The sequence below is a fragment of the Echinops telfairi genome, unplaced genomic scaffold, assembly GCF_000313985.2.
Source record: "Echinops telfairi isolate 266 unplaced genomic scaffold, ASM31398v2 ScPeMD7_443;HRSCAF=831, whole genome shotgun sequence".
Taxonomy (NCBI): domain Eukaryota; kingdom Metazoa; phylum Chordata; class Mammalia; order Afrosoricida; family Tenrecidae; genus Echinops; species Echinops telfairi.
This window is the reverse complement of record NW_022104341.1, coordinates 27,823,639-27,834,923: the sequence shown is the minus strand read 5'-3', so window position 1 is coordinate 27,834,923 and position 11,285 is coordinate 27,823,639. Positions and strand designations below refer to the sequence as shown.

Below are 11,285 nucleotides of genomic sequence, written 5' to 3'. Positions count from 1 at the left end.
GGCACCTGATTCCACCTCTGAAAATATTTTAAGACTCTAGCTACTTCTCCTCATTACTCTGCCTTCCATTCTGTTAATACCCTAAACTAGGTCATCATCTTGCTTGTATTATTGCAAAAACCACCTAATGATTTTCTATGTTCCTATTCCATCATCCATCATCATTCTCCACATTGTGGCCAGAGTGAACTATATAAAATGCATTTCTGATCATGTCATTGCATGATGTCCTTCATTGATCTTTCAATACTTTTAAGAAGAAAACCCAAATCATTACAATAGCAATAAGGTCTTCATAGTCTAGTTCTTGCTTATTTCTTTGGCTTCATCTGTCTTTTTTCCTCTACTTATAATTGAGCTCTAGATATACGGTATTACTCAGTTCTTTTAAAAATTCTTCTCTCCTCTCTGTATCTTTATCTTTCTCCTCCTCCTCTCACCCTCCCTCACACTTTTGGGCCTTTGCACACTCTCTATGTTTGGAATACTCGTCCACCTAGTACTCCTCCATAGTTGACTTATGTCTAAACGCCCTTCAGGCCTTAATCATATCTGCTAAGTATCCCTTCCTGGTCCACCAAATATGGATTTAGTAGATTTTCTATCAAAACACAAGCATTTTACATTTTGCTGTCACAGAAGCGATTACCACTCTATAGTAAAAAGGCTTGTTTACTTATCTTCATTTTTCCACTGTAACCTTTATAAAATTGTCTCATTTATCACTGTATCTTAGCCCTTTTAGTGCTTGGGCTGTAATGGTGATCAATGATACTGGAAGACGAAAGGCTGGAAGGACAGCAGAAAGGAAGGCAGAGAAGACTTGGGCTACTAAAACAAACAACCAGAAACTCAGAGTTGGTGGTGGTCATTTTAAACTTCACGACTCTCCCTGTTTCACAACATTCCCTTTGTTTTAGTGTTACAGCTTAGAATCTTCATTCTATAAATGCCCTAGAAAAGAAATGGGCATTTTCTCATTTTTGTGATTCTGTTCTGTCCTGATCAACAACTTTGTCCTGGGTATGATGCCTTAGGTTAAAGGTAAGTAAGTGTTTAGCCTGTCAACCAGTAGCAACTCTCATTTTATCATTACTGGCAAGGGAGGTTCATGTTCAGGACTCATCTGGGTTCATGAATAAATATCAGCTTCAGACTTCCAGCACTAATGGAGCCAGAAAAGGGCAAGAGTGTCAAGTTGCTGTTGCTGAACCCAGCCAAGCTACACACCCTTGTTCTGGTTAAAAAAAAAAAAAGTTGATGAAGACAGGAACTATGTAACTATGTTTAAAAGTAGGAAAATGGTGTTCTTCTGTAGAACTAAAAATGTCTTATTAGTATTGTGAATAAGGGTCATATTCCTAGTTAATGGCCATAAATAATTCTCAAGTATACTATAGATACTTATGTGATACATAAACAAAAGACTTTTCAGATACATTTAATTACAAATCCAAGGGAGATGAATACTAAAACTAACCTTGAGACGCTTAACTGGAGGAAGAGATGAAACAGCATTCCTGTTTCTTAAATCGGACAAGTATAAAGAAATTGTTGGCTCTTTAATTCCTGACTTCAGTGCAACTCCAATTTTACCTATGAAAATTCTTTAGGTTAAACTTTAGGTATTGTTCATATACAGCCAAATTTCTTCAAATCAAATATTTACTTTTTTCCCCATAGAAGGAAATTAATTGTGGGTTATAAAGATATACATATAAATATAATACATTAATATTTAGGCCTGATGTTTTCAAAGCCTGAAATAAACTTGGTTTATGAAACTCACAGCAATCATGTCCACATGCACGCTTATTTTTACAGTGATGATTACACTCCCGGTTTCCTAGTTTTTTGCGGGCTGTCATCCCTAAATATAAGAAAAACAAACATTTTTGTTACATCTGCTACTGTAAGTGTGACTTAACTTGTTTTTATCCATTTATCTTTTCTTTTAGATGATACCAAAAATTATGATTTCCATGCTTCCTCAAATGTTAATCCATTCAATATATAACTGTAAAAACATATAAAGATATTTCTGACAACAGTTCCTATTCCACTACTAACCTCATCCCAGTTTTTCACCAGGAATATCTAGCCACCTTTAATCTTCTCTCAATCATTATGGTAATATAAATAAACAATGAGGGAATACCCGTAATGTTTTCTGAATGAGGTGCAAATAAAGGTAGCATTCTGAAACATATCTGCTGCTTTATACTTAAGTCTGAAGAGCCCGAGAAGAAACCTTCATGGCATTTTTATGTCACCCTTGCCGGCTTTTGTTGGGCAGGCTTTTCCGGTTTTTTCTTGGTTTTTGAATTATGTGCTTTAGGAATATGAGAAATTTGCTACATAAATAGGAAGGAGAGACTGCTTCCAACTTGATTCCTTTAAGTTAAAATTAATATATCTAAATATGTATTCTACAATTATTATAGTTTAAGTAGGCATTTCCATCTTAGCTTTCATTAATTGTGACATGGGGTAGGAAAGAGACATTTGAAATATTTTTTGAAGGACACTGTTTGGATATGTGAGGGAATAATATTTTAAATCCAAGGTCAATGTCAACTCAAAGTAATTCTATAGGGGAGAGTAAAACTGCCTCAGTGGGTGTCTGAGATTTTAAATCATTATAGAAACTGAGTGCTATAGCTTTCTCCTATGGAGTGGCTAGTGAGTTTGAACTGATGACCTTTCAGTTACTAGCTAAGTTCCTAACTACTTCACTACTTCTAATATTCTAGGTAGAAGGCATAATACCCCAAAGGAGCAAATCATAGACAGGAGGTATAGAAATCAGCTTATTTTTTGCTGAACCGGATTTTACGTCAACTAGAAAGGTTAGAGGGAATGGATAGCTTTGAAAAATTTCCCATGTTTCATGGTCCTTTATTCTCCACTTTCAATGTCATTGCTCAATCATCCCTTTCAAATCATATCACATTGAAATACGAATAATATATGCATGGCTCCCAGTGGCAAATGGACGAGACTGCTTACTATATGAGACCAACTGTGAGGCTGGTTTCCTTGATGCTTGAGCACATGAATACATTGCAGACTGATGTGGTAACAAAACATCACCAGCAGTTGAAAGAAAGATGATAGCAAACGCACTCTGTCTCCTACTGAGCAAAAACAATTTTGGCGGAATATAAACAATATTCAGACAAAATTATTCTGTGACAATAGAAGATAACAGAGTTTTGACAATCATATAATTATTTCTGAAACTTGAAAGTGACAAGGACACCGAAGAACCACTAAAATAAATAAACATTCCCTTTATCTAATAAAAATAATTATTTAAAAAATCTTTCCACATCCAAGATAAAATGTACCAAAACATCCAATGTACATCCAATGCTTTCTGAGAATACCCAATCTAGACCTGACTTCTGATTTCTTAATCCTCTTAGAAGCAGCTCATACAACAGAATTCCTAGAATAAACTTCTCCTCAATCCCTGATATGATCTATAGTTCTAGTATTGAATCCTCCTTTGCTACAATGGGTAAGGGTCAGACTGCTAACTGCAACCTTGTCAGTTCAAACCCTCCAACAACTTTAAGAGTGAAAGATGAGGCTTTCTGCTCTGTTAAAAATGTACAGTGGTGGGTTGCTATACCAAGTTAAATAAGCCTAACTTTCCTCAAATACAGTTGTGTTTCTGCTGTTTCTGGCTGGAAAGTCATGGCTGTTGTTGCTGCTGTTGTTGTTAGGTACCATCGAGTTGATTATTACCCATACTGAACCTATGCACAACAAAATGAGACAACACACAGTCCTGCAACTTCCTCACAATTGCTCTTATGCCTAAACCCATTTTTGCAGCCACAGTGTCAATCCATCTCATAGAGGGCCTTTCTCTTTGTCTCTGCCACCTCCACTTTACCAAGTATGATGTCCTTCTCCAGGGACTGATCTCTCCTGACAATATGTCCAAAGTATGTAATATGAAGTCTTGCCATCCTTGCCTCTAAGGAGCACTATGGACCTTACTTTCTTCCAAGACAGATCAGTTTGTCCTTTTAGTGGTCCATGGTCTTTCAATATTCTTCACCAGCACCACAATTCAAATGCATTGATTCTTCTTCAGGCTTCCTTATTCAGTGTATAACTGAATATGAGGCAATGGAAAAAGACTATGACTTGCGCCAGGCATACTTTAGTCGACAAAATACTCTAAAAAGGTTTTGCTTCTGAATACTCTAAAAATGCTTTGTGCATCCTATTTATCTACTGTATATCATCTTTTGATCTCTTGAATGATGCTTTCATGAGCATTGATTGTGGATGCATGTAAGACAAAATCCTTGACAACGTCAACCCTTTCTCCATTTATCATGATGTTTCCTATTGGTCCAGTTGTGAGGACTGTGGTCTTCTTAACATTGAGTTGCAATACATACTGAAGGCTACAATCCTTGATCTTCATCAGCAAGTGCTTCAAGTCCTCCTCACTTATGGCATGCAAGGTTGTGTCATCTGCATATTGTAGGTTGTTAATAAGCCTTCCTCTGACCCTGATGCCACACCCTTCTTCATATAAGTCAGCTTCCCTAATTATTTTCTCAGTACAGTATACAGATTGAACAAGAGACGATACAGCTCTGATTCATACCTTTCCTGATGTGAAAACCTGTTTTTGGCTAATTTCATTTTGTTTTAAAACTTGTTTTTGGCTAATAAACATTTCAGATGAAATTCCATCAATTCCTGGAGCCTTGTTTTTGGCTAATGCATTCAGTGCAGATTGAACTTCTTTCTTTAGCACCACTGGTTCTTGCTCATATGCTGCCTCCTTAAATGGTGGAGTGTCAACTAGTTCTTTTTGGTACAGTAGCTGTGTATTCTTTTCACGGAAGGCCATTACTCTTTTTAAAATGTGTCATGACTCAGTAATTAAGAAGTTTTGCCACATCCATGCTCTAATTATCTTTCACTTAGACTAAAGGTAGTTTCCTGAAATACACTCCTACTATGCTACTATTTATTGTATGCACTGTTATTTAATTAATCCTCTGAAAGGTCAGCTCTCATCAGTTCTTTTGCCTTATTTTGATATATTTTCTCTTTACACATGATGTTCTGAAATATTACAATTATACCTCATTTGTAGATCTTCTTTCATTCACTTTTTGTTGTGTAGATTCATATCTCACTTCAGTTCTAGGAAATTTTCTCAAATCATTTCTTCTGATTAGTTTGCTTTTCTTAGAACATTTATCAGTTAGATATTGATGTAGATGTTCTTGTCTGTTGTCTGACTCTTTAGCTTTTTGTTTTCATTTAGATCACAGACTTTATTTTCTAGCCATCTAGTTTTTTGTTTTTGTTTTTCCCTTGCCAATCATAATTTTTACTTCCCTGAGCTCTTTTGTTCTCTAATAGTTTTTAAAAATAACATCCTGTTCTGCTTCAAGAAAATCTTCAATTTTCTCAAAATCACTAATTAGAATTCCATTTGAATTTTATTTCATTTGGAATCATTGTTGCTTTATCATCTATTTTCTGGATTTTTTTTTCCTGCTCCAGGTGTTTTTCAAGTAACTGATCATCCTTGGTTGTTTACTTATAATAGTCTTATCTTCATCTCAAAGATAATCAAATTAATCAATAAAAATACTAAATGACATACCCAAGTTAATAGGCTACTTATTAATATAATTACAAAACCTACTTAGCAAATCTACAGTTAATATGTAGCAACAAGTTCCAAATCAGGTAGTCTAATCCCAGAACCTGATCTACCAACCATTCTGCCTTTATAGTTATAATAGCTGCCTTAGAGATCCCCAAAGAATTAATTTAATTTAAAGAAAGTCCCTCTTTTTGGGGGTGAGTAGTCTAAGAAGAGAAGCCCTGGTAGTGCAGTGGGCTTTGATCTGCATGGTCGGTAGTTCAAAACCACCAGCAGCTCCCCAGAAGAAAGATGGGGCTTTCTACTCCCATAAAACAGTCACAGACTCATACCCTCCGGGCGGTCACTATGAGTGAGCATTGATTCGATGGCAGTCACTTTGGTTTGGAGAGTCTAAGAGGTAGTTTAAGCCTCACAGGTTGTTGTTTTGCAATAAAGGCTATACCAGTTGCCCTCAAATTAATTCTGACTCCTAGTTACTTCATGTGTGTCAGAGTAGAACTGTGCTCATTAAGGTTTTCTATGGCTGATTTTTCAGAAACATATCACCCTCCCTTGCTTTCAAGGTACCTCTGGGTGGATGCAAACCTCCAACGTTTCGGTTAACAGTCAAGACTGATAACTATTTGTAGAGAATAATTTCAATAAAATGTAAGGAGTTGCTTTTTTTAGTCCTTGAACTTCTACAAAGATGCATTTCTAGATGTAACCACAAGATGGTGCACAGTGACTATACACATTTGCTCTTTGTGATGAAAACCAGTTTTTGAAATTCTGAGGGCTCTCAAAAATTTCAAAGCAGATTTGGCACATTTTGTTAGTAACTATATATGAATTTGTTTAGCATACTAACACATGGGTATTAACTAAATGACAAAAACTTTGGACTATATTTCTGTTAGAAATGTTCCTTACTCCTTGCATTCTACGAATTGTCTGAATTTGTCTTATTAACAAATACACATTTACAGTGAATGATAACTGGAAGAATAAGGTTCTTGGAGAAAAGTAACCTAAACTATATTCTTTGATTATACTTTAATGTTAACAGATCCCACACTCTGAAATGCATATATTTTTACAGATTTGGCACATATTATATTAAATTACATGTTTTAAAATCAGAATTTACAGTATTTAAAGTTAATTTATTAATGACCTCAAATAAAAATGTATCAAAATACAACATTTAAAATTACTATAACAGGGTTATTAATGGCTGGTGGGGTAGTGGTCAGTTGTCTAAAACACACACACATGCACACACACACACACAACCAAAGGTTGAGTGGGGATGAGAACAGTAGGCCTTACAAGCTAGTTATGCATTCAAATAATCTGTGCAAAGTTATTGGAATTAATATTTCTAAAAGAATATTAATTTGACATCTATAGTTCCTGATTTATATTAATCATACATCATAAATTTCAAGTTTTTACTCTTTAAATTACATGAGACATTTATTAATTTTTCCATCAACTGTTATATCATTGTTTTGTTATTTATTTATAAAGAAAAGGATCACACTGGTGAGCTATAATCCTTCAATCTGCAATTTAATGTACATTCATATGTCAAAGAGTGTAAGGAAAATAGACTTGGCTTTCAACTCCAAAGCAAGTTCACTGCCATTGAATCGAATCCAACTGACAGCAACCCCATAGGAGGCAGAGCAGCCCCTGAGGACTTCTGTGACTGTAACTCCTTATGGGAGTAGGAAGCTTCCATTTTTCTCCCCATGGAACAGTTGGTGGTTTCAAACTGTTGACCCTGTGGTTAGCAACCCAACACATAACCACTTTACCTCTAGAGCTCCTTTTGACTAGCATTTAAATATGCATACATCCAATGTGCTTGAGCACTGGTTTAATCCATGCACATCTTCCAAGGACATTAAATTTTCATACTTAAAAAGGCATAGCAAATGCAAATGAATTAGTCTCAAATAAATTTGCTTCAAATTAAACAAAGTCAATACCTTTTATTGAGTATGCAAATAAGTTTTAATATCTAAACTTCATATAGAAGAAACAGACCTGAAAAAATCATTCAATTCTTGTCCTTACAACTATAAAGGTGTGTTATTTCTCACATTGCTGTATCTTTAAAAGGAGGCCTGGTGGCATTGTAAGTGTTGACTGCTAATTACAAGGTGGACAGTTCAAACCCACCAGCCACTTTGCTGAAGAAAGATGAAGCTATTTACTCTTGTAAAGATTTACAGGCTCAGAAACCTTTTATAAGATCATTATGAGTCAGACACAACTTGATGGCAATGGCTGACGGGTATCTTAAAAATAAAGAAAAGGTATTTTTCTTCAATTAAAAAAATTAGATCTCAGTTTGTATTGTTTTATTTGTTTTTTGTTTGTTCATAGTAGAGGTGTTATGTCAATGGAGGTCACCCTCTTGAGGATGTGTTATATGCTTTTCCATTTTTTGGTATATGAAACCCAGGATTGGTGAGCCTATGGGGACACCAAGTAGAATAAGGGATTTGGGGGAAGGGAGGTACAGTGGTGGTGGTGTGGTATAGGGAAGACGATGTCAAGGAGTCTGTGGTAGTCACCTAATCTGGTGTCAATTTGAGGATTAAAAGCGTAGGGAGGGAGTCTAGCCTGTCAATCTGGAAATAGCCAATGAGGCCTCTGTGTGGGCATGGCCTTCTCCTGAGAATTCTGGGAAATTCGGTAATTCCTCCTTGGAGGTGGGAGTCTCTGCTCACACCCTGGGAGACATAGCAGCTGACAAGACACATGGACCCACTCAGATGAGAGACCCCTGCCAGCGCTGAGATGTTTCCAATGACACTGGATCCAAGGACTTCCTACCCACCGGCCTGTGATCTAGTACCGGACTTATGGACTTGATCTGGACTGGGCCGGGATGTTTTCTCAATGTTCAATTGCTCTTGTATATAAATCTCTTTCTTATACACATGTGTGTCTATGGATTTGTTTCTCTAGTTTACCCAGACTGACACAGAGTCCGTGTAAAAAAAGAATGATTGGAAACTGATTGTAGTAACAATTGTACAGTTCAGCTTGATGTGACGGAAATATGGAATGATATATATATTAAAACCCAACTAATAAAAAATAAAAGGAAAGAACAAAATTTTAAAAATTGGATCTTGTAATTACAATCATATATGATAAATTGTAGCTAAGAGAATGTTTTCACAGTTAGATTTTTGTTGTTAAGTGACATCAAGCAACCCTATACTCATGAAAGCACAACACTGCCCAGTCCTCCACCATTTTTACAATGATTGCTGTTTTGAGCCCACTGTTGAGCCATAGGGTCAATCAATCTCGTTGAGGGTCTTTCTTTTTCACTGCCCTTCTACTTTATCATGCATGATGTCTTTCTCCAGGAACTGATCCCTTCCAATAATACATTCAAAGTACATGAGACTAAGTCTCTTTTTCATCTTCATTGCTAAGAAGCATTTTATCTGTACTTCTTCCAAGACAAATTTGTTTGTTCTTCTGGCAGTCCGTGGCAGTTCTGTTAATATTATTTGTCAACACCATAATTCAAAGGTGTCAATTCTTATTCAGTCTTCCTTATTTATTGTTTAGCTTTCTTATGCATCTGAAGCAACTGAAAATATTATGGTTTGGGTCAAGAGTACCTTAGTCTTCGGCTCTTCAACAGTTTAAAGCGGTCTTGAGCAGCAGATTTATTTGCTCACTTGGAATGCAGTGTTTGATTTCTTGATTGCTTCCTCTATGGACATTAATTGTGGCTTTAAATCAGAGATTCTCAACCTGTGGGTTGTGACCCCTTTGGGGGTCGAACAACCTTTTCACAGGGATCACCCAATTCATAACAGTAGCAAAATTACAGTTATGAAGTAGCAATGAAAATAATTTTACGGTTGGGGGTCATCACAACATGAGGGAACTGTATTAAAGGAAGGTTGAGAACCACTACTTTAAATAAAATGAAATAATTGGTTAACTTCAGTCTTTTCTCTATTTATTATGACATTGTTTATTAATCTTGTTGTAAGGATTTTAGTTTTTACTATCTTCAGAAGTGTAATCCAGATTAAACACTGTCATCTTTAATCTTCATCAGAAAATGCTTCAAGCCCTCTTCACTTATGGGAAACTAGGCGTGTCATTTACATATCACAGGTTGTTAGTGAGTCTCCTCCAAATCTGATGCAGCACTCTTCTCCACGTGGTCTAGTTCATAAGGATTATCTGCTCCGTCTATAGGTTGAATAAGTGTACTTAAAGTATAGAACCATGATGTACACATTTTCTGATTTTAAACTCCTTGTTTTATTCCAACAACTGCATTTTAGTATATGTATAGATTGATTTAATAGACACTATTAAAGTGTTCTAGGATTATCTTTGTTCAAAATGTTACCCATAATTTGCTATGATCCAAATCGTTGAATGCCTTTGTATAAGCCATAAAACACAGATAAACATTTTTCTGATAGTCACTACTTTCAGCCAAGATCCATCTGATGTCAGCAATGATATCCATTGTTCAATGCCCTCATCTCAATCTAGCTTGAATTTCTGGCAGTTCCTTGTTGATGTACTGCTGTAACCATTTCTAAATATGTAATCTTCATAGTTATAGGAAGCATAAAAAATTTCAATTGTATTTCTAGTTTTTACATATAACCATATAATTTGACAATATACAATACTATAATATGTTGAACTTTCAAGCATATTTGGATATAATCATTTAGCATATATTTGGATATAATCATTTAGCGTCTAAATATCAATTTGATTTCAATATTTGAACTAAATATCAATTTATATCACTGAATAACATAGTCTTAAAAAGGATCAGAACAACTAAATATTGGATTGTTTGGAGGGAATTTAAGAAAAAGCATTGAGGTGACTGGTTGTGTTGAATGCTCTTAAGAAATAGCCTTATAATTTCATAGATTTAGAAAGTAAAACTCAGAAACTATGACTTGAAAAGATCACACAGCTCTTTAAGTATTAGAGCCAGGACCAAAATATGTATTTCTAAATAAAATTCTGTGTTCTTTTTTGTTGAATTTGTCAATACATACAGAAATTCTTCATCTCAATGAGTCTCACATACTAAACATACCATGTAACTATCACCTAACATTTTTAGAGTACAACCCCAAAATCTACACCTATGCTCTCTTCCAAATGTAATCCTCTGCGGAGAGTAACCCTAATCCTAAATCTTATAGGCATAAATTAATATTGCCTGTTTTTGTGATCTCTATAAATGGAATCATACAGTATTGCTCTTTTGTCTTGGATTCTTTTATTTGATATTGTGTTTGTGAGGGTCATTCAGATTGTTGCACATAATGGTAGATCATTTAGTCCCACTGCTTTATCTCAAGCATAGGCTAATTGGTCCATGGGCCAAAACCCATTTTTGAAAATGTTTTACTGGAACACAGTCATACCTATTTTACTACCTATCGTCCATAGCTGCTTTCTGTCTTCCATTTTCAAACACAGAATTGCACGGGTGCAAGAAAGAGCTATGTCCTACAAGCCTAAAATTTACTACCTTAGCCTTAAAGAAAACTTGCCAATTCTTATAAAATTCTACCAGGCCAATCAATATACTACAGTGAACCCTCATTTATCGTAGTTA

General features: G+C 35.4%; 1 protein-coding gene across 2 annotated transcripts in view; it reads right to left on the bottom strand.

The window, feature by feature from the left end:
* Nucleotides 1-11,285, bottom strand: part of HFM1 (helicase for meiosis 1) — a 136,376-nt gene that overhangs the window by 20,396 nt on the left and 104,695 nt on the right. For both annotated transcript variants that reach the window (XM_045291920.1, XM_045291921.1), the window contains exons 31-32: nt 1,790-1,870; nt 1,481-1,596 (exon numbers count right to left, since the gene is read on the bottom strand). In XM_045291920.1, the coding sequence (XP_045147855.1) occupies nt 1,481-1,596; nt 1,790-1,870 (197 nt within the window). The remainder of the gene's footprint in view (nt 1-1,480; nt 1,597-1,789; nt 1,871-11,285) is intronic.